Source organism: Ammospiza caudacuta, chromosome 10 (genome assembly GCF_027887145.1).
Source record: "Ammospiza caudacuta isolate bAmmCau1 chromosome 10, bAmmCau1.pri, whole genome shotgun sequence".
Taxonomy (NCBI): Eukaryota; Metazoa; Chordata; class Aves; order Passeriformes; family Passerellidae; genus Ammospiza; species Ammospiza caudacuta.
The window spans coordinates 19,149,827-19,173,976 of NC_080602.1; the positions used below are offsets into that span (position 1 = coordinate 19,149,827).

At 40.5% G+C, this 24,150-nt stretch overlaps 1 protein-coding gene across 1 annotated transcript in view; it reads left to right on the forward strand.

The window, feature by feature from the left end:
• ADAMTSL3 (ADAMTS like 3) overlaps window positions 1-22,527 on the forward strand; it is a 170,447-nt gene extending 147,920 nt beyond the window's left edge. Inside the window, exons 23-31 of the mRNA XM_058811740.1 lie at window positions 375-503; window positions 10,399-10,581; window positions 12,595-12,714; window positions 13,358-13,570; window positions 15,605-15,788; window positions 18,179-18,383; window positions 19,244-19,350; window positions 19,906-20,120; window positions 20,649-22,527. Coding sequence (XP_058667723.1) covers window positions 375-503; window positions 10,399-10,581; window positions 12,595-12,714; window positions 13,358-13,570; window positions 15,605-15,788; window positions 18,179-18,383; window positions 19,244-19,350; window positions 19,906-20,120; window positions 20,649-20,758 — 1,466 coding nt within the window. The 3' untranslated portion in view covers window positions 20,759-22,527. The remainder of the gene's footprint in view (window positions 1-374; window positions 504-10,398; window positions 10,582-12,594; window positions 12,715-13,357; window positions 13,571-15,604; window positions 15,789-18,178; window positions 18,384-19,243; window positions 19,351-19,905; window positions 20,121-20,648) is intronic.
• The last annotated feature ends 1,623 nt before the right edge of the window (window positions 22,528-24,150 follow it).

The window sequence follows — 24,150 nt, forward strand, 5'->3', positions numbered from 1 at the left end:
CATTCCAAAAAACAGTGGCATTCCAGGCTTTTACACACACACACACAAACACACACACATATATATATTTATATATACATAGACATATGTGTGTGTATAAATATATGCATATAAACACCCATGCTCACTGCAATGTGAAATAGTTTCTTTTACTGGCAATCCATGAAAGTCTGCCTGATTTAATAGGCAGCAATAAGATGGGCTTGTTGTTCTAAAACCACAGCAGGTGTGAACTCAGTCCGACTGTATCTGTCCCACCTGTCTTTTCTGGCTGCTGCTTTGCAGACTGAATTCTGTTCCAAACATGATGACTTTAAATAAAAGATTTATGTTTAGAAGTTACATAAAGCTTTACTATCCCTTTCATTTCAAAGAGGTGCCTGTCATCTTGTCCTCTGTGTTAAATATGACGAATCTGGAAGCCAGCAGTTTCTCAGCAGTTGTTGGAGGTACAATCGTGGCAAGAATTGGAGCAAATATTTTGATTCAATGTCCAGTGAAAGGTAAGTGAGAACTGCAGTGATGTTGCTTGTAATGTTGGAATCAGAAATTTACCTTAAATAAATTACCAGTGAAGGCTGAAAGTCAGTGATCATTAATGTTTTTTTATTAGGCATGTCACCCACAGCAGTCCTATTTATTTTCTGCCTGTCACTTCAATTTACGTACACATTTGTAAGTTCAGGGTTTCCCTAAAATGGGCTTTCTTTCCAAGAAATGATCTAGGGCTTCGCTAGAGAGCTTAAAGCCCACCAGGGTGAGAGGCTGTCTTGCTGCAGTGGTGAGCATGGCCAGCTGACTTGCTCATCAAAGAACTTTCCTTACCCCTGTTGGAGATGCACATCTGTCTAGACTATTGTTAAAACTGAAAATGAAATCTCCAGCCGTAGCCTAATAGAACTTTAAACCTGCTGGTGAAGTGAACTCACCTTTTAGAGCCATCAGTCTGCAGCTGCAGTGAGGAAACAAAGGACAGTGCGGAGCTATGAGAGAATACAGATATTTTCTAGCTCAACATCTGTGGAGGAAGAATAATATCAATCAGAATTAACATGCAGTAAGCAGCTCACTGCTGCATTTTACTTTCTAACCCTTTGCTGGAAAGGTACCTATTTTCTTTTTAATCTTACCATTTCTATCTGTGAGGTTTGAAGTGTAATATTTCAGTCACAGCAGCAATATTCTGTCAAACATTTAACAAGCTGAGCTCAGCTGTTTGTGAAGATGATGTGTGAAAGTGCAAATAACCACGAAGGTTGCAAGGGAGTGCAAAGAACGAGCTCAGAGCAGCCAGTGTGTGCTGCTCACATTTATGTGTTGGGAAATGCATATCAGAGGGTGTTGATACTGAACCAGGGTAGTGATAGAAATATATATATGCAAATAGCTCTGCATACAATAGTGGCGCCAGGCTGACATGTATTAGGACATGTGGCTCTGCTATTCACTGTTGTACCAAGGCTAATTCTTTGATGAAGTAATATTTTCCAACTATAGTTTGGCAACTCCTTGTATAACTGACCTACATCTCAAATTCAGCAGAGAGTTCATGTCACACTGTTAATATTAATATTGTTAGGATGGGTAAGCAGTTAGCAATTTAAATATAAATTAATATTTTCACATGGGACTGTAGATTTCCAAATGCTTTAGAATTGTATATATTGGTGAGCCAAACTTTAGTTATGCTGAGACACCAGTGTTGACTTAAAAAATGATTTATCTAATTGCTTTATTTCCTGTCACTGCCAAGGAAGTAAGTATTACTGTTTGTGAATAAAATAGAGCTTGCATGTCTTAAAATGTCACTAAGTCTGGAAGCAGAAAAACTTTTGCAGTGATGTAAGCAGAGTTTTCCTGTTCTTCTTTCCTTAATGGAAAGCAATAAACCACTGACTTCAGAAGATTTAATTTAATAGCACCTTAGGCTGGTACGTTTGTCTGATGGGTGGGACCCAAAAATGTGGCCATTTGCAGTGTAGGAGGATGAGAACTTCACTGTGAATGCTGATAAAAGATGACAGGAATGATCAGACCTGCAAAAGTAATGATGAGAGAGCCCTTCTTGTAGAGTCAGGCTGGATCTGCAGCACCTCTTCCTCGCTGCCCTTCCTCCTGACTGCTCTGCAGAGGATGGGTTTGCCCTGGGAGTTTCACTGAGTGAAACATTACTGGATGAGCCTTTGTGCTCTCCATGTTCTGCCAGGAGTTTATTCAGGATCCTTCCACACAGACATTACTCATGCAGATTTCTCACTGGTGTCACATCTGGTCTGGGGACTCCTGCTAGCCCCAAGAACAGTTCTTCACAAGAAGAAACCATCTAATGAATAAAGTGTCTGTGTGTGTGAAGAATATCAGTGCCATGTCAGTAGCAGAATTATTGCTTTTACATTTCTTGGCTCAGTGACCTCTGAGGGTTTTTTCTGTAGAATGAATAACCTAAAGGACCTTTTTAGAGTTGTTCAATCCATAGTTTCTTCTGCAAACAAATTGACCTATTGAAGATGTAAACTAATATTTTGTGCAGCATTGGCCTTTTGGGTACAAGTTTGTTTTCAAATTTGGCTCTTATATCTTTTGAAAGTCTTTCTCACTCCAAAAATCATATTGAGATTGAAAAAAGCCCTTTGAATTTCTGAAGACCAATGTGCCCTAGTGAACAGACAAGCATCAAAGAGCAGAATAAGAAAAGTTAGCTGAACTGTAAAAACTGATGGTTTCTCTTTTTAGTTTATACAAGACTATTTTTCCAGTAATTATAATAAACTCCCTTTTATAGCTCCCACGCGAGCATACGTTAGGAGATATTCATACGTTCTGGGTAGATTCATATTCCATTCTTACAGCCAAGAGCTTTTCAATCAACACACATGGTATAAGTATCAATACTGATTGCTCCAAATTGCTCTTGGATAACATTTATTGTATTTTCAGAAAAAAACCGTCTTGTGATTATTGCTAAAATAAACCAAAACTGTCAGACTCCATTTATTGTAAAAACTTTGAAAGTTCTGAGTTGAAGTAGAATAGAGGGAAGAGTGGAAACGTGAATAAAATGTGCGTTGTGTGCCACTTGCTGGTGAGAGCAGGGAAGTGACACACACCGAGCTGAGGTTGTTTACACTTCTCCTTGCAGCTCTGAAATATCTTGGCACGCAGGCCTTGAAAAGTAGAATCTGCACCTTCATCCAATTTCTGCATTCCTACGAATACATTTTGGCTCTCTAATAATAACATACTGATAAAAAATTGTGAGAAACACACAAACCCTGTTGTATCTTTTTGCACAGGATTTTCACAAAGGTGGACCAAGTATTTGCTGTCAGTGTTGGAACTTGAAACGGGTCCAGAAAAATCAAGATTTTGATTTTTCCATCTGTTGCTTCATTTACCCACACTATTCCAAATGTAACTGTGATGCTGTTCTTTGTCTTCTATGCTTAACCCCTTTAGAAGGTGTCAGTGAAGAAATATAGAACTTTAATACAGAGGATTTTGGCTCTTCATTTCTTTTAGGATTTTTTTTTTATGTTCTAAAGGATATTAATAATAGATTTCAAAAGTTTAAAGGAATGTGTGCTGATTTATTTTATGAGGAAGGAGTGGCAGTATTTATAATTAGTATAATAGAAGGGCAAGAACGAATAACATTAAAGGGAGACAAGTGCATGTGGCAGTCAGAGAAGGGTCTGTGCAGGGATGGTTCTCAGCTCCATGGAACACCAGCATGCCTGCTGGGTGCTGTCCAAACCAAAACTAATGGCAGAGGAATGGATGAAATAATAGAAAATATAAATGGGCCATTCTTTAAAACTGTGGTGAATCCTGTTTGCAACTTGCTGACCTCATCTCAAAAACGACACAGTAGAGCTGGAAGAGGTAGAGAGAAGAGCAGTAGCGGAAACAGGCATGAGCTAAAGGCTACTTCTGGAGGGTATTTTGAGGAAGGGTTGTTCAATAAGTGACATGATTTTTGTGCTCTGCCTACACATCCCCAGGTGCCCGTTGTTGGGGAGAAAATGCAGAGCTAAGTGGACTTCTGGTCTAACTAAGGATAGCAATTCTTGTATAGTGCTTTGATTTCTGATAAAATCATATTTTTGAAGTCCGTGTGTATGTATCTACTTTATGATTATAAACATCTGATGATCAAGTGTGATCCCTGGTGATGCAGCACTGTTATTCAGTGAAGTGAAAGTGTAATTATACAATTACTCCAGCTGGGTAAATCAGTCTGTGCTAACAGTGCTGGATTGTGGAAGTGCCCTGATGCACACCGAGTCTTTGTTGGGGGCTCACTGCACAATTCACTCTAGCAGTCATTAGCTGCTAAATAATAGTTGCCTTATTTTAAATGCCTGATTTTGAAAAATATTAGCCTTAAACTTCTCCAGCTGGAAAAAAGATTAAGTTCTCTTTGACAGCCAGAGAGCTAAACAGAACCTGACAGAGGTTCAGGAGTGGGGTGGGAAGGGGTCTTGCTTTGGGAACCTGTCTGAGGAGGTCGCCAGATGTTGGTAAGAATACCTAAATCCTGCCAGATGCTGCTGCCACATAGGAAGAGGGGCTGCTGCAAGGCTGGTGGGAAGCAGGAGAGGCTTTGAAAGCTTTCCAGAGAAGGGGTAGAGTCAGAGGGCAGGCTGGGGGTAACACTGAGTGCCAAAATGCCCCATGCTGGTGTGTTCCTGGTGAAGCTGGCAAGGTTCATACAGGTGATTTCAGTAGCAGCAGGTTTAGGCTCTTTAGGGTTCACTGGAAGTTGATTGCCCAAGCACAACTCAGATGAATATAAAGGCAGTTTGAGAATTCTGCTGGAGGAAATACGAAGGTGTAGCAGTGGGTGCAATTGCTGTGTAGGTTATGCTCAGTGCACTGGAGGTGTTAGGGGGTATAGAGTAAATAAAAATCATGATTCATTGTGTGGGTATATCTGACCCAGAATTGATTCCTCTGAAAGGCAGACATGCAAATTTAGCCACTGAAATAAGGCAAAGTTCTAGTGAAGTGCAGCAAAATGTGCTTTGTGCCAGCACAGTTCTGCCTTGCTCTTGAATGGGAAACTCAGAATACTTTATGAGATCCTACGTAGCTGGGGGAGAAATTTCTGAAGACATATCCAGTGTTTTAGAGCAGGTAGTTAGTAGGCCAAGGTTTTTATGGTGTGTAATATTTCACAGGGCTTTCAAAGTTGGAGGAAATTTGTTTTTGAACACTGAATATTTTAAGGGCACCCTATAGTGCAGATTCCTTTTTTTTCTCTTTTTTTAAACACGTGTTTTGCAGTCCCATCCGGAGCTAGAGTTTTTTTCCATAACATTTGCTGTCCCAGGGCCACTCATGGTGGAAAATGACTTTTTTCATGGAACATTGAGTATTGTAGACCTGCTCCAGTGCTAGTGGAAAATAACCTGTGTTTGAGGTCAGAAAAATAGATTAAACTAATTTTAAAGTTTTATAGCCACTTAGGTCTATAGAAGGACTTTTAAAGAGGATTTAGATCCGTTGTAAGAGTAAGATTTGCATTTTCAAGGTTTTTTTGAAAACTAAGAAGGCCTGAGTTCAGGAATGCATCTTTGTTCATGAAGGACAATTACAGCCATCCTGAATTTTAAGTATGTGTTTAATTGCATTCCCTGATAGGGATGGATTTAGTCTCATGCCTAAGTGATTTCCTGACTTGGAGCTGTAGGATATAATTGTTGGATTGTGCTGCTCTCTGGATCCAGTGATAGATCTCCCATTTGAACCCCTGGGATCTTTACTGCACTCGGGGATTCTGAGTCTTTGGGCTCATCCTCAGCTGCATCCGCATGGAGATGGGGTAGGAAGGACACAAAGGTGGCTGCAGGCCATCTCTTGCCTCTTCCTCCTTCCCCTTTTCCTACTCTCTGTGGATCAAACCAGGAATTAGTCAGTTTGTGACTGTTCTTGCTGCATTTCTGTAATGAACAAATGCTCCAGAAGACAGCATGGGAGTTATTTTAGTTTATTTAACGTCCCTGCGTAAATCAATCTTTAAGTAAGCAAGAGTCAAGCATCTGCAGTAAAATTCAACCTTGTGCACAGGACAAAATCCTCCATGAATTCCTACAAATATGTCCCAACGCTTAGGAGTAATTTCAGCTCCTTTAGGGGAAGGAAGAAATAAAAAACAACAACTTGGTTTTGGCTTATTTTTGCTTAGTTTCATTTCTCCTCGAAAGAGAAAACTGCTTAAAACTCGTAGGTTTTTATTTACATGAGTTCTAAAGGATAAAACAGAGGTTTTAGGCCTTAATTACTTGCCTAGGAAAAACAATTGAACTTTTTTTTGGTTGTGATGGTATGCTTGAACTTGGTCCTGCAGTTTCTGAGTAGGAAAATTGGTGCTTTTCACACCAGAGCCTGGAGAAGCCTTGTCACAAGAGGAATGTGGGAATTGTGTACTTTGCCTGCTCTTTCCCAGGAGCTCCTAGCTCCGTGTGCAGAGCTGCATGCCAGTAGGGAAGGGAAATCTTATCTCAGGAGCAGTAAATATGGAATCTGGTTTCTAAAGAAGCAGCACTGAAAATCTGCACAATGGAAGGTTTTGCACCTGAAATGTGCTAAAGCTGACTGCATGCTGGGGTTGTGATGGGTTATGAGATGGAGTTTTATGCAAGGTATTCCTAAGCAAAAAACTAAATGCACACCTAAAGCTAGTTTTCCTAAGTGTCCTCTAAGAGTAGGAGTTTCTCCTGATAGGAATTCCAGAAATGAAAATATAAACAAGAACTCTGTCTCTCATGAGACATACAGCAGAAAAGGATTTTTCACTGGCCAGAGGAACATACAGATAAAGTGAAGCTTTCCAGAAGAGCTTGAAATGCTTGTACTGCTTAGCCCAAGAATGTGAAGGAGCTGGACTGTAGGGATGTCTTTTTCTCCAGCTTTGTTTCTTTAATCTGCTTCTAGGGTGTCTATTAGGCAATATCAGCCTTTTTTTCTGAGTGATTTCTCTACTGTGTCTCTCTGGATGCATTTTATCACAGTTTTGGATTGCCCTGAAAGGCAAGGTTAGAAGCCCTGGTTAGATTTCTGGCAAAAAAATCTCACCTGTGTCCTGGCTGCAGAGTCCTCCTCTCTTCTCCTCTCTTCATGCTCTGTTCCAGTCTATAATAGGTCCCTGAATTCTCTAAAGCAATCTTTTTTTCTTCCCCTTAGCTTAGGATTCAGTCTGAGCATTTGCCTTAATTCTGTTAATGGCAACCTAACCAAAAGCCAGTGAAGAGGTCAGAGAAGGAGCTTGATTACAAATACCAGTTGCTCTTAAGCACACAGTCCAATATTTCCCAGTCTCACTCTCAGACAGTGAATTGGTTTCCATGCAATGCAGAGGTGGGGAAAGAAATGGAACCATGAAATGCAAAATCTTGAAGGGTCCTCAAAATGCTTGTGAAGAGGCCAGCTCAGAGGGGCTCAGCACACAGTTCACATAACAATAATTAACTCCTAGATAAAAATCTTACTCCTTGATAGTTTGGGCTGAAATACAGTGCAGGGGTGTTGTGATTATTCCCACTGCTGCTTTGAGCTCAAACATCTCCCCTCAATGGGAGCACCCCGAGGGTGTCCATGTAACATCACCTGCTGGAGAGCAGCAGAGTGCACAGCATTGCTGGTGCTTTTAGTGTGATCTGTTTAACTCCTTGTTTTCCATGGGTTCGCCCTCACACACATTCTATTTAACACTTGTGTTCCATGGGTTCCCCATCCCCCCCATTCTGTTTAACTGCATGTTTTCCATGGGTTTCCCCTCACACACATTCTGTTTAACCGCTTGTTTTCCATGGGTTCCCCCTCCCACCCATTCTATTTAACACTTGTTTTCCATGGATTCCCCCCTTCCCACACTGTCTATCTCTCAGTGCCAGCCCCCCAGGATGGCCTGGGTGGATTCCTGGTGCACGACAGCCGGGCTGGCTGCTGGCCTCTGGTGGAGGGCTCTGTCTGCACTTCTCCTCAGACCTACAATTTATGTTTGTGCGCTCACATTATTCACTTGAGTAATGGCCCGATTTACTTGTGTGTGTGGTATTACTCACTTGTTTTCCCCAAAGAGAAACAAATACAGCTCTTTGGAGAAAGAAAGAGGAATCATTTGCTATAACTTGAGTTTAAGGTGTGTGACAGATACCCAGTTTTGAAGTTAAAATGAGTGGCAAAGCTATTCTGCAGATGTCTTCTGCACACTGAACTCCAGTTCACATTTTTAAAGGCTCTACATGTCTCTGAATGAGGCACACATAGAAGAATAGAGACATGGCGATTTTTCTGGGACAGCTCTAGGATATAAAGCGTTTGGAAGAAAAATATTTGACTTCAGTTAAATGCTGGGAATGAGCTACACTCCTGAATGCTGTCATGAGAGCAGAGGGAGGACTATCATGAGGTGATATTGCACTGATGTTTGATAGAGGCTCAGGTTAAAAGTTTAAATTTGAACCATTCCAAACGTTTTTGTGTTTTGTGGAATTTGCCTTTAAACCTTTTTACTCCAGCCCCATCTGGCTTCTTTTTGGCTCTGATTGGCCTGCTGGGCCTTGGTGCCAGTGAGGGTAGTCTGGCTGCAAACCTCTAGGTCTGAGAGTAAAACAGCTCAGATCCTCACACCACCTCCTCAGCCCATCTGCAGAGTGAGTATATATGCCTGAATGGCTGTGGAAATAACACTGTAAAGGAAAAATGTCTGAGAATTATACACTTTAGCCAGAAATCTGGGTAAAATGGAAAAAAGACCCTTAAACCAAGACCTCATCCTAATTCCAGATGGATTTTTCAAAGTGGCATAAAGCTTCTTCTAGAAACTTGAAAAACAACTTGGTTTTCGGATCGCCATGCACTCTGCAGATCTTGTTTTAATCAGCTTTATTCAGTAAAACACAGTTCTACATGAGCTTAAAAGCACGGAACAGCTGCTAAATTGTCTAGAATAAAATCTGTGATTACCCAGAGTGTTTCTCTCCACTGCCTTTCTAGACAAAATGGCGGGGGGAGCTTTTTCCTTCAGTGAAATAGCAGGTTCCAAAAAATATGTCTGGTTCCTATTACAGCAAAGGAAAAACTTGAGGTGTGCATTGGAAGTGCTAAGCCAGTGATTGAAATGTTAAAGTTGTTCCTAAAGGCCATTCCACATCATGAAGACATCATCTGTAAAGTAATACTGCACAATGATCTGTGAGGAGAGGAGCCTGAATTAGCATTCAGGATGGCTGCAGCTTCCAAACGTCCCACATTGGGGTCAGCTCCTGCAGCAGAACCTAGCTGAGGGGCCTTCAGTGAGCACTGACCAATTTATTTAGTGAAAAAAGGGTTCAGGTGAGAGATTTTTTTTCCATGTGTGACTTGTCCCATCCCCACACTTTTGTGCATGTCTGTGGCTGCTCAGTGTGCCACATGTGCCAATTTACCCAGTGGCTTCCCCAGGGTTTTGGAACTTGGAAAGAGCATTTCTGCTGCAGCAGCTCAACCAGAGCACATCAATGAGGTGTCTGATTTGCCAACTTGCAAAATCTCTTTCTAAAGGCAAGTGTTTGAGGAAAATAAAACAGTCTTCCCACTGGTAGCGTGCCAGTGGAAAAATAATTTCATTAAAAATAAGCATTCAGAGTAATTTATTGATTAAAATTGAAAATGACAAGTTATCTGCAAGAGCTGAGGCTCTCAGAGTTCAAGCGCTGTAGCAGCAATGATGGTAGACCTTCAGCTTCTGTACCACTGTAACTGAGATTGCTTAACAAGAGAACCCTTCTTTTCATTATTAATGAAATTAATACTCTTTCTGTTCCTTCACCCTCTGTCATTACAAGCTGTTCAGATCACATCTGCAACTTGGAGAAGTTGTCACAGCTATTTTGGCATAAATTTGCCACGTGTATTTTCTAATATTTTTTTTTTCTTCAAAAGGAATACTGTTACTCCATTTTTTTTTTTTCTATTTTTTGATAAAAATTTTAATCTTCTTTTCTCCCTTCTGTCCTTTCTTCCCTGTGGGAGGCAGGCTGAATGAGAAGGTACTGTGCAGATCTTTCCATCAGCTGGTCCTGGCTGGGTTTAGTGTGTTGCATCTTTGAGTGAGGTGTGTGAGCACATTGCTTTTGTAAGACTGGTAGCAGAATTTGCAGAATCTAACCTTTGAGCTTTATTTTTAGTGGGGTGCTGAATTATTAATAGGGCTCAGAACGGAGATGTTTTCTTGCGAGTGTGAAAACTGCTTGTTTTACTGCAATGTTGTAGTAGTTTACTGCAAACTTATGTTTTCCCATTCTGTGAAATGATGAAGGAGCTCAGGATTCTGACTGCTGTGGTAGCAGTTAGCAGTTCAGACTTCATGGCTTATCTCTCACAATAAGTGTTTTCATTCTTTTCATTTTAAAGGTGTTCCCAAACCAAATGTAACATGGCTGAAGAAGAGGGATGTTTTACAAATCAATTCTTCCTTGGTTTTGAATGGCTCTTTATTTCTGAGCAATGTCTCCTCCCGAGATGCAGGAACATACACCTGCAGAGCAACCAATGCTCTTGGAAAAGCTGAGGCTGCATCTGTTCTCCACATAACTGGTAAGTGCTAAGTGAGAATTCCTTACTGATAACAAAAGTCAGCCAATTTATAATCAAAGTTCGACCATAAAATAGTTGGGGGCATATTTAACACTTTATTGGAAATTTGAGCTTTTTGATTTCATCCGATTCCCTTGGATGTGTTCTGTATTTTGTGTTCCCTGCAATGTGGATCTGGGTACAGATGGTTTGACTTGTGACTTTAAGGTGGCTCCATCTTCTTGCTTCCAGGTGACAAATAATCAGCCCTAAAACCACCTGACCCATTAGGAACTAAATCCACTGTTGCGTTACAGTGAGCCCAGTGCTTCTAACTAGAGACACGGGGCAGGCTTGAGTGTTCAGAAAATCTTCAGGGAAACACAGGAAAATGAAAGCTAAGGCTGGTTTGCGGGTTTGGTGTTCATTTTTTTTTTTTTATTATAGAGGCTAATAAAATGTAGGGGAAATGAAAAGAAAAATATCTGGTTATGAGCCCCGAACTCTCAGAATAGAAAATGTAAAGAAAAAACTCCATGTAGATAGCTCTATTGTAAGTAGGTTAATAATATAGTTCTGTATAATGCAACCATGCCTTGCAGACCCCTGCAGTCATTGGATCCTTTGGCTCTAGAGAGGAGCTCTCCCACCCCTTTGCTGTGCAGAGTGCAGCTCAGCTCCCCGTGACCAGTCCTGCCACACAGATCCTTTCTTGGGCACACACCCAGGGCAGGCTGTGGATGTTTGGGGCTGTTGGCAGAAGAGGATGCTCTAGAGACAGAATAAGAGTCTCTGTGTGAGGATGAGTGCAGACTGAAGCTGCCTTCCTGCTTTCAGTTTGCCTGTAGTACATCAAAACTTCGGATGTTCCAGAGAGTAATATCATTATAATGACGTGACTGGAGTATTGCTCACAAGAGTCTAAATTTTGTTTCAATTCCTGGTCCTGTGACATTAGTTCAAATAAATCTGGGGTGGATAGGAGAGGGCCAAATTCTGCAAGTTTTTGGCTGTTCAAGGCTGCAGTGAAATGGGAGGACTTTTGCTGTCAGGACTTAGAGATTGCAGGGGCTCAGTGTTGTGTGAAACATGCCATCAGGTTTTTGGCTTGGCTACAGGGCTTGCTTGCCTGATCAGGGCCAGTCCGGCAGTAGCACAAAGTCTGTGCAGCCTTTCCAATAAAACTCCCTAAGGGATGACAAGGCAACCAGTCCTTTGCCTGTGGAGCTGGCCTCAGTGTGGTTTTGTGGAGACTTTTTTTGCCCTGGTGTTTACAGACAGGCAGGAGGCTTTGCGCAGAAATCACACACTGAGGAAAAATGTCGAACCAATGTAAAATGACACGGAGAATTTAGAATATAGCAAAAGATTTAAACCCTTCTGGAAGGAGAGACATAGATGTTATGTACGTTCATTAAAACAGAAATGTTGACTAAGTGGTAAGAACTGTGTGTTACTGACAGATTGCCCACGTTTTTGGCAGTTATTCTTCCAGCATATGAGGAAAAGGAGGAGTTGCTATAGTGATGGGCATTTGACTCTGCATTCATCTTGCTATCTCCATGCATAATGAGATTTTAAAAGATGTTCTTTTCTGTATTATAACATTTTGTTATAATTCTACCTAATGGAACAGAGGAATTGGCCAGATTCCACTGAGAGAATTATTTTTCTTACAATTTTTGCGTGCAGTGAAATAATAAATAATGTTGTCATGATCAACAGGAAATACATCCTGTAAGTCTTGTTTTTATACTCTTACAGGCTTGTTTTTCTAACAAATTCAGTAAATGTATTGATTTATTGAATTATTCAGAAACTTGCACAAACATAAATAATTTCTGTTTCCCTGTACACATGTAGTTTATTAGACTGATAATTTAACTGCATAAATGAAGTTGATCCTAAAGAATTCCAAACTGCTGTTAACTTTCTGCTTCATGTCTACCATGCTGGATATTTGGATATGAAATGTTTTTTTGGCATCATGATTTAATTCTTGCTCAGAAGAGATCTTCATGCACTGTGTTACAGAACAAAGACTTGCAGAGAATAACACTCAGTTATTGAAGGGAAGCAGAAGGAAGCGTGTCCTGATGGCATCTGGGATTGGTACAAATGTCACTGTGTCACCTGGTGATCCACTGAGGATAGGTGTGTTGTCTTTTCTGCTTTTTCATTAATATTATTTATTTTATTAAAATAGAGGGGCCCCCATGGAAAAAAGTGAGTGCAATTGTGAGTTGAATCACCCTGACACTAAAGCCATGCAATTGCTCTTTGAGCTTTATTTGAAAAAATGGAAGTGACTCGGCTGGGCTCTGTTTATGGTTTTTTTTCCTGTATAAATGAATGCCTTTGTTTCCATCCCTGCCTGTGCCCTGTGGAGTGAAAATGCAGCAATTTCTTTTAATGCGTTTATGACTCCTTTCCCAAACAGATAGAAGGTCTTTAATTGCAGACCTATTTGCATACTGTAGTGTCTGGGATGAAATCTTTGTTCCATTTAAATCACTGCTTACCCCCTTTCACTTTGTTCCTATAGAAGTTAAGTTTATAAGAACTTACTGAAAGGGGAATGATGGAGAAGTGTGGTAAGTACACATCAGCTTACAGAGCTGATGGCCCCTCAAGGGCCAGTCAGGATTTTGGGCCCTAGCTTGGACTTTAGTGCATTTATGCGTGTTCTTGTTTTTATTTAGAATGTCCTTTATGCAGAGTCACACACTTGTACATACTTGTTTACAAACATTTCAATGTGCTGAGAAAAGCCTGCTAAAATGCTGTTGATTTTTAGGTTGCCCAGTGCTGCCCAGTCACAGGAATACAGTCCAGTGGCTCTTTGGAGACATCCCAGTTGAGGAAGTTCAGACCTTGGAATACAGAACCCTGGTTGGGGGTCGTATCCTAGAGGTGAACACCAACTCTGGTCAATTTGCTGGACAATTCCAATGTCGGACCTCAGCTAGTGCAAAACCAATGTCAGTTTGGGTAAATGTCAAGAAGGAAGGTTTGTTGACAATTATATGACAAATTCTTGAATTTTAAAATGTCTTCTTTTACTCTGTAAAGACTTTCCTGATAACTAACCTTCTTTTCTCTGTTGAAAGAAATTCAGCAATACTTTGCTTAACGTATGGTCTTATTTAAGTCAGTAGGCAATGCCATACTCAGAGTTGGATATGGTAATTAATGTGTATCCAAATATCCTGTGGGGGTTCTTTCTGCTTGCCTGTGTATCTGAGAAGCTGAGAGAAAGTGTCTTTGCTGAAACAGTTTTAAATCAGACAGGTTTTATCAACTTCCCCTTCAACAAACTTCTCCATGGTAGTCCACCAAACTGAAGCAAAACTGACTTAAAGGTCAACTTTGGAAGTATCTTCATTATAATAAAAAGAATTTTAATGTAATTGTCATATTCCAGGATCATCACAATTAATATGGTACTGATCTTACAGCAGACACCCTTAATCACATCAGTATACTAGAGCACACTGCACATTCACAGATTTCCATGTGAAATTCTCAAGAGTGTCATGTAGGATTCCCCAGCATAATCTGCTGTAAGCTTTTCTATGTTTTATCTCTTCATGTATCAGTTTGATTTGGCTTATGATTGATCTGCAAGGGACTCAAGCAGTTCCCTGGGCTCTCTATGAGGATGTTTTGGTGACTGTTCAAGAGTGAGGAGGGCTCTGGGGTGCCTGATGTTATAAAATAAGTTACATTTGCAAAGCAATCTTACTGAGATGTATCTACAATTAAAACATTTACTTTAAAAAATCAAATGCAAATCAGAAAACACCCTAATAGAACTTTTCCAAAACTAGGTCCAGCCCTATATCTAATCTAGATCTCATTACAGTAGGAATTTCTCCCAGTTATTGAACTGTCCACCTGCATTCTTCAGCTGGATTGCCTTTTGGTTGCCCAATCCCCTCTCCATACATGAAGCAGCTTGGGCAGTATTTTGGGGTGATTCCATTTTCTAGTTCTGAGCTTTAACTGTGATTGACACTTAAGTAAATGTTTCATCACTGCCATACCCATGCATTTGTGAGGCTGTAAAACCCCCTTGGTGGTTTTTGCACAGTAGGCATTTTGAGGGCACTTCTGAGCAGTGTCATCCTAGTTAAACAAACAATACAGTCTCTCCATCATAGCTGCAGTCAGTAAATTTAACTATTTCTACTTTGAAAAAGGCCCTTTTGTATTATTTTAAGAAATCCAGAAGTAATAAGGAAACATTGAAAAACAATAAGTTAAAGAATTCATTATGTGCTGCAAGAGTGAGTCTGTGGACACAGCTGGTAGCTATCAATTATTCTTGGTTATTATAGAAAAACCTGACTCCTTCTGTGATCACATAAAAATCTGTCAACATTGCATAGTACTTCATCTTTTACCAAGTGTCAAAAAAAATTGTGGAGGAAGGGGTAAGTGTGGAATTTTGACTAAATATAAAGGTAGTAATTGTTAGAGGTAATCGGTTTTTAATATAAAACGCTCTTTAGAACAAATTCCTTTTTCATCTTGCCAGATGCCTCAGTGGCAAATTATTTTTATATTAAATACTTCTCTGTAGTTTAGTACAGGATTTTCTTAAATCCTAAAATTATGTGAGGTGTCTGGAGTAAGATGAGTTTTGTTCAGGACAAACTTGCTGTGGAACAGCAGGAAACCTAGAGAGTCTGATTTACAATTTCCTCTTTTTAATGCTCATTGTATAAAAATGTTATGAAAGTTTTAAAGGAAGCTCATCAGTTCCTACTGTGAGCCAGGCTCTGCCCTTCATGTGCTGATCTCATTTGCCTTCTAGAGGGCTTCATGCTCGTAGGTGAGGGCTGACCTGGAGGGGAAGCTGAGCAGAACTAAATTCTACTTTGGCCCATGGTCCCTTTTCACAGTGCTGAAATATTTGCTTTTCTACAGAGGATGTGGTGTCTATCCAGCCTACAGAGCGTGCTGCCAAATCAATCAAAGTGTGACACACAGTTCTAATGTACAGTGCCTCTCTCACACTGCTTCCAATTGTATTTCTTAGGTTTCACCTGGGAATATGCTGAGTGGAGTCCCTGCTCTGCCACCTGTGGGCATTCAGGAACCCGCTCCAGGAGCCTGCAGTGCTTGAACACAGAGAAACAGAGAGTAAATGAGTCCCAATGCAGAGAGCTGCAAAAGCCAGGGATTGTTTACCAGCCCTGCAACAGAGAAAACTGCCCTCCCAGGTAAACTCCCTTCTGCTCTATTTCCATCAGCTCTTTGTGTATGAAAATGCACTCACCACCTCCTGAAATTGTTTCTGTGTTTGTGCTCTGAGTGTGGAATGTGGGGTTTACTTCAGCATGAACCTTAAAGCAGGAGAGATGTGGAAATGGATCACAAGCAAGCAGGGAAATGCTTGATTCAGCTGAATAAATAAGAGCTGAGTGTGTCTCCATGCTGCTGCAGCACGTCTTGCTGCTACCACACCTCAAAAGCTGAGCTGGAGATCTCTCTGAGACATTGGGATGTGCAGTTTTGTGGAATTTTTGCCTGCCCAGAGGGAAAACTTGTTGTGTTTAGGGTGGCCAGGGTAACTCTGTGTTTACCTGTTCTGCTTGGTGCCAGCAGAGCTCTCAGCAAGATGTTTTCTGAGGAATGCCTCATTTCTCTCTATTGCCCTCACCACAGTGCTCCTTGACTGTCCTTCCCTGCCAGTTTTCTCACTGGATCAGCTGGGGATCATGGGGCTGAAAATATTCATGTCACAGACAAGTGTATCACAACATCTGATTCCAAAGGCCAAAACCATCCTCTAGACTATCTGAGTTGCACTGAGCATTCCAGCTCAACGGGGTGCTTCTCCAGATTTTCAACAGGAAACCCCACAGGATCCTCAAAATAAGTGCTTTTTGTTGCTTTAAAGAATTGGCCATTATCATCAGCAAAACTCTAAACACACTTTAGAGTTGTTCCTCACTGGAAATTGTTGGCAGGGAAGTGTTAAGACCTTAGCTGACATTGTGAGAGTGCATCTTGCCAGTATGTTCTGAATTCTGTTCTAAATGCAGAAAACCTAGCCACAGATATGTATCAGGAGAAGTTGTTTATGTTTCATTATTAGCAGCCAAAAAACAGATTATCTTAAATTGTGATACTGAACTCCAGCCAGCCCAGAGAAAGCTAACATTTTGCCAGTAGAAAAATACTGAAATCAAACTAATAGTTTGAAACACAGCTTCAGTTGCAGATTTCTCTCTGAAGCTCCAGCATTTGGAGCAGATGACAGGAGGGTGCAAGAGGTCCTGGGGCTCCTCTGAGCAAGGTCATGCCTTGCAGTGGATTGCAGGGCATGACTAAATAATCTGATTATCACTGGCCTTGGAGTATTCACAACATAAACAAACTGGTTCTTTCATAGAGCTAGAGAGAATGGGAACTGAATTGTCTTTTTATATGCTTAGATTTGTTCTGCTTTTAATTTGCCTTTATGTAATCACCAATGGAAGGCAATTGTGTGTATACTAACATAATTAACTCTGCCTCCAGCCATACTTGTATGCTGAAATATTAATTGGTTTTCTTTTATGGAATATTCCATGCTTTCTATACAGGAAGAGCATCCCAGATGCCTGGAAAATAGCCCTGTGTGTGTTTCTTGGTGCCTTTAGCCTCTCTCCTTCCCTGTGATTGCTGACTTGGGAGGGAAATGCAAAATGTCCTTTCCATTTTCCCACTTACTGATTTCTGCACAATCTTCTCATCTCAAGGCAGCTGTTTAGAAAGCATCCATAGAATTATAAAGCCTTTAGATGTTTAGATGTATGACGTTAATTACTCAAAGAGTTTTGCATGTGTTTGGTCACTTCTCTCTGTCACAGTGGAGAGCTAGAGTTAAGCAAATATAAGGCCTTGAGTGTCTACTTAACTTGTGCTTTGCTGTGCATGCACTGCACCAAATGTTTGCAAAAGTGCTTGAGCTTTAAAAGGGAGAAAAAGACAAGGGTGCAGACTGTAAAAGATTAATCTTCCTTGAATGCTGTTTGAGTGTAGGAGAATGAAATAATTGCTGAAGAAAATAGAATTTTTTTTCCTGCTATCACTGCTGTGGTAGACATAAAGTCCATTTTATATTTCTAGATTTATGCAAAGAGCGAGTCAATTTGATTGTATTACCACCTGCTGCCTCCCCAGTATTGTTCCTAGCTGCCAAGACTGACTAAATATTATCAACTTCTAATCAATAAATAACATGTTCTGCTTGATTCATTGTCTGGTGAGATCTCAGTGTAATAAATTCAGATGAGTTATGGCAGCTGTCACTTTAGTGCCAACTAAATTGTTACCATCCATTTTATAAGTAATGGAAAATACACTCTCCTTCCTCCTGGCATGTCATATCCAGCAGGGTCTCTAGGGCTCACCTGGTAACAGATTCTGGTAGCAAACATTGTTTGTAGCAAATATGCTGTCATGAGTTAACCACATTAAGAAGACCTTGCTCAAGTGAAGCTGATTCTAATCATTCTCACATCTAAAACTTGCAAGGACAGGCTCTTTTGCATTTTCTTTGCAAACATTGCTACCAGCAGGGCAGCAATAATTGCTGTAAATGTGCATTCTGTGCATGCTGCAGGTGGGTAGCTGGGCCCTGGTCCGAGTGCTCTGCATCCTGTGGCTCTGGATTTCGGCACCGACAGCTCTCCTGTCACCAGGCCATGGCCAATGGCAGCGTCCTGGCCCTGCTGCCAGGGGCCTGCCCAGCCAGGGACCAGCCTGCAGCCAGGACACCCTGCCCAGGGCGGCCCTGTCCCCCAGGGCCACCACAGGCCACCACACAGGTAAGTGACAGCGTTTGTCTGCAGCCTCCTTGTTTTATGGAACTGGGACAGTGCCGTCGTCTGATGAACTGACTGAACATCTGTCCTCTTGTGCCCCAACATCTGTCCTCTTGCACAAGGCCCAAACTCTGTGGCTATAATTATCTTTCAGACCAGAAAATTAGAAATCTTGGTTTTTCATTTTATGTTCTCTGAGCAATTTTTTTGTTGATGGCATGACCTGACACCAGAGTATTAGCTGCAGTGTATTTATAAGCTAAACCATTAAGATGTATTCCATTTTCCAAGCTAGCTTATTGCTTTTATTGCAGTCATATTAGTACACAGTGTGCCTAGCTGTAATTGTGAAGTCCCCAAAAAAGATGTATGAATGTCCTTCAACAGCACGTTGAAATTGTTCAACTCACAGAATTCACAGAAGTCTGTTTTCCTACATTTTCTGTTTCTTCCTTCATGCAGCAAACTTGTGTTCATCTTGATAAGATTTGTATTTACTGTTCAATGTGCAAAGTAATGAATTAGAATTGCTGTTGCTGCATTCCCAATACAGGTTTTAGCAAGGCAAGTTTGTAATGGGCAGAGCTACAGAAAGGATTCTGTAGCAGTAGGGATGTGGCATGATGAGAGAAGACAATGGATTTAGCTGTAGCAGCAGGCAGGAAAGTCTTGGCAAAATTACACAGAGAGAACCAAAAATGTGCAGGCCTTATCCAAACTGAGCTGTGACAGGGCTGAAGAAGGCAAGATGCAAAAAGTCATGGCTGGGCTGTGCAGCTGGGTAACTCCAGGAGGATAATTCTGTTGTTACTAACTCTGCTGTTTCTTTTTCCCTGCCCTCACCCTTTTCTCTCCATTGGCAGTGCTCTGGCCACTGTGCAGGCCGCCCTGCAGGCTCACAGCAACGTGGGTTTAAATGCCAGCTCCAGAATGGATCCTCAGTGCCAAACTCTTGTGATGAAAGAAAGAGGTAAACAGTGGGGAGATGTTACGAGTTAGATTCTTTAGATGGTCAAATTGAAGGTACAGGATTGTCACTGCAGGACAAGCAGGCAATTTCTTCTGTGTTAAGCAAAGTTAAGGAGGTAGAGAGTCATCCCTTTGTGGATACTGGATGAATTCAGAAATCCAGGAGGGGTTATGCCTGAAGAACACACACAATCCATTATGGAGTGTTCAAGGGTCAGTTAAGTTTCCTTAAATATAAACTACCTTTTCTATTCCACAGTTAAGAGACTGGTTTAAAGAAACTCATGTTTTCTCATGAGTGAGAAGGTGTGATGAGTGAGCACAAAATTAAATAAAGGGACTACAACTTAAATATAAGAAAAAATGGAACAGGTTACCCAGAAAGTGATGGCATCTCCATCTTTGGAGATATTCCAAGCACAGAGACAATCTTGACATCCTGGTCTAGTTGGCTCTGCTGTGAGCAGGGGTGTGGGGCCTGCTCAGTTCTGCTGTTGTGTGAATAGGGGTTTAGCACAAAAGCAAACATTTCAGTGCCATTTATTCCCCTGCACAGCCCTCCTGCCAGAAGGAACTGTTCTTCAGAGGGGTGTGATGTGTACTGGCGGCCAGGCCCCTGGAGGCCCTGCAGTGTGGGCTGTGGGACTGGCTTCCAGTCCAGACCAGTGTCCTGCGTGCACAGGCAGAGCAACAAACCTGTGGCTGAGCACTTCTGCAGAGGGAGGAAGAGACCAGCGACCTGGCAACACTGCAGTGTCACATCCTGTGGCAGTATGTAAAAGTTTATTTAAATATGAGCATAGTAATAGTTTGTAGCAGTTACATTAGAAAATGACTCACAGTTGTACACTATTGATTCTACAAGCATTTGATTGTACATCAAAGGTAAAACTATCCTCTCCAAGGAGCACTTCGTAATCCTGGGATTTCTTTTCTCTAAGTAGGCCAGTTTGATATTAAAGCCTGAAAAGCACTTTTAGAAACAGGATATTTAGGAAGTTTTTTGCAAGCTTCCCTACATGACTGTGCCAGTGGTGACTCAGAAGTCTCTGAGCAAGCTGTTAATGCCTCCAAGATGGGGTTGTGTTCTGAAACAGACAATGAGCAAATGAGTGCAGTGAGATCACACCTCTTACTTGTGACCTTGCTTAGCTTTGAATCCACTGCTGCCAGAAATGCACCCTAAAAAAATTACAAATCTAGCAGGAATCCATCAGTTGTTTACAATTACAATGGCAAGCTCTGCTATTTCTCTTTTGCTTGTTATAAAGCCTTGTAATGTTTAAATATATTTTTCAGAAGGCGAATGCAAGGATACAACTCACTACTGTACATTTGTAAAGCAACTAAAGTTATGCTTGATAGACACCTACAAACAAAGATGTTGTCAGTCATGCCAAGAAATGTAAGTCCTCTATGGCAAGCTCATGATGCTGCAGTAAAGAGATGAGAAGAAATGTTCATTAAACTAACCTGCCTGAAGTATATTCTTGTAAATGAGACATTAGTTGTAACACTTAAATGGCAATGTGGGCCTAGTGAAAACACAGCATTGTGGATTGATGTGCTGGATAAGGTGTTGTTTCTGGGAGCCTTCATTTTTCATTCTTTGCAATGGAACTTCTAATGTTTTAAACACATATGGACTAGCAAGATAATATTGTGGCATGTCATCTGTAAAATTTTGCAGGCTATCATTTATAATTTTGTCTGTGAAAAAAAAAATTACCTAAAAGCAACAAATACTGTCCTTAACTTATGAGGAAGAGTCACAAAAATACTTCAAGAACTTTTGGAAATGCAGCAACTGTTGATTCTCAGGATTTTGGTCTGGGGGTTTTTTTTTCATCATATTTAACACCATTTTTAAATTTACAGAAGCTGTGGCTTGTAGCTGTAAAATTTTGGCAGCAGCTTCATTTTCATAAACAGCTTGAGCTTAAGGGTTGATCTCACAGGATGTGCTTTACGGATACTTGCTCTCAGATGGATACACAGAAGTACATTGAATTTTTCCTGCTTGTATTTCTGTGTATGCAGAAACTATAAATCCTAATACAATTTTCAAAGCAGCAATGGATCTCTTTTGAATAAATGAAGTGTCATTTTTAATTGTTTCTATTCTAATTCCAGTCTCTGAAGTACAATCAAAGTTCTGGCATGGTTATACTTTTGTACTGATATTAAATGAGACAGAAGCTTCCTTGTCAGAGCTGTGAACAAACACTTGTGAGCACTGTTCTCTTGCACATCAAGTCAAATGAGGAGCCAGTAACTGGCCAAAATAGCTGTCAGATTCCTTGTCTTGAATAATCATTCTATTTTTCTCCATTAATGGGGAAAAATGTCCAAGGAAGAATTATTAATTGTGAAGGTAGACAAGTGCAAGAAATCTATGTTCAGCATTTTTCCATCAAGATGGTTTTTCCATCATGACCATTAACCATTTGAGTCGTTTGCAAGTTGATAAATTCTTACCATAATATTCCTGGGTAAATTATCTTCCGTATTGCAGATTGTCTGACTAGGGCTTTAAGCAGAGAGGAACCCACAGGAGGCAGAAAATAGAGGTTTTTTCCTTTTGTAGTTTCCAAACTACTGCTCATTTTGGAGGCCTGAATGCTCACTTTGACTTGGCTCTTGTGTTCCATCTCTGGCCTGTGTGACAGGCAGAGGGCTGGGAGTGCTGTGGGGGCAGCTCAGACACAGCATCCTGCACAGAGGGTTTGCATCACTGAGAATTAGGGTAGCACTACTGTATAGAAAATGTTTAGGGTGGACTATTGTGTCCAAGGCTGACTGCAAGGAGAGGATATTCCTGATCATTACCTTTTTCATCAGCAATGGGTCTTGATTGTTTAAGCAGTTTTTTAAATTAAACATTTGTAAGATACTTTTGTAGATATTTATTGTCTGACTTAAAAGTGCAATATTTTTTTTGTACAGTGTTTAATAAAGATTTTTGGACATATATTTTTTCTTATTACCAAAATTTCTTATTCATGTTTTCCCTTTATATTTAAAGTTTTCAAATGTTAACACATAGCATTTTTTTGTTGCTTTAACTTTGGTTAAGTATGCATGCTATACCAAAGCAGTGCTGTAAATGTTTGTGATTGCAATGGGCATGACATTCCTCTGTAGATTATTTTATTGCTTCTCCAGTACCTGAAGATTTTATCTTCCTGAACGTAGTTTTGATTTTTCTGAAATAAAGTATAGTTTGATTATTCACCACTGTGATCACCCTGAGATTGTTTATTACCATGATTTGCATGGTAACTGTGCTTTTGTTCTTTGTTATTTTTTCAAATTACTTTGTCCATAATTCTGAGATCTTTTCAAAGCCTCGGATTAGTTCTTATTTTTAACAGTATGTCAGACATATTGTCAATTTTCACTGCAGTCTGCTTTGCACTGCTATTAAGAGACAACATAGATGTAGCCTGACTGAAAAAGTGGGAAGATAATTTGCCCAGATCCAAATGTCTGATTCACTGAAATCAGGATTCTTTAAAAGGTGGAATAAAAATGCATTTCTTTTCTGGGCCTTAACCAAGCAGAGTTCATTTAGATCTGACAGAACAACTCCATGTTTTGTATTTAGTGAGTGATGGGAATACCTCCATGAAAAAGAAATTGTTTCAGAATATCCAATAAGTGTAGTCCTTAGAAAGAATAGTCTAAGAAATAGTATGAACAATAAAAGCTTTAAGGAAAAATTTATTAAATAGAAAATAAATGCATAGCAATTTAATGGTGATGTTTCAGAGTTATCCTAGATAACAATATTGGCAAAGGCTTAATTTTCCTTTTGAATTCCATTTGTGCAGTCTCCAAAAAAAGCAAAGGCTCTGTACAGCAGTGCTGTGGAGCCTGCTGCTGGATGGCAGAGCACACAGAAAGCACACTCAGAATAGCAGCTGAATCCATGAATAGTTTTTCTGCTTTTACATCTTGGTTTAGCATGACATCATAAAATGCTTTTTTAACAGCTGTTATTTTGGAAAAATATTAGTTTTCCAGCCGTCTCTTCACTTGGTCTGCATTTCAGTAATTTGCTTATGAAAAGGTTGACGTCAGGTATTGAATAGTGTCTGAAGGTTTATAATATCATTTGATGCTTTTCCTGGAAGCACAATCAGCGTGTTGGGGCTTTTTCAATTGTAAAGTAATAAAGGCTTCTCTCTTTCACTATTAAACTTAGGGGAAAACATTATGGACAAAATGAAAGGAAATATGCCCATCCACCCTAAAAAAGCCTTGAAACACATCTGCAGAGGAACTGTTAAATGTATCTGAGTATGCCCTCCACTTCCCTTCCTCTCAAAATGCTTGTACCGTGCTGGTAGGTGGCAGCAAATGACTTTCCATAACTTAAGGGAGGGAAGTGACTTCAGAACTGAAAAAACAGCTGTGAAAATTTAAAAAAGCATCTGGGCTCCCTCACAGGCCCAGCAGAAGAGCCATTTTGAGCAGAATATGCAGGCAAATGTAACTTCATGGATTCAGACTGCATTTCTCCCTCCCTAGACAGGAGAGCTGGAGGGCATTTGGAGCTTCTGTAAATGGCTCCAGAGGTACCAGGACTGTGTAAAGCATTTGGACCTGAGTAGGTGTGACTGTGCAAAGTTTTGGCTTTGTTTCCTCAAAAGTTTTGGCTTTGTTTCCTCAGTTGTGGCATGACAGAGAATGACTCAATAGAGTGTATTTTTTCTTTTGTGATACAGAAAGATGACAATCAATTGGACTTTTTCCTGTCCTGCTTTTAGGACCTCACAGATTTACATCATCCTTTGTC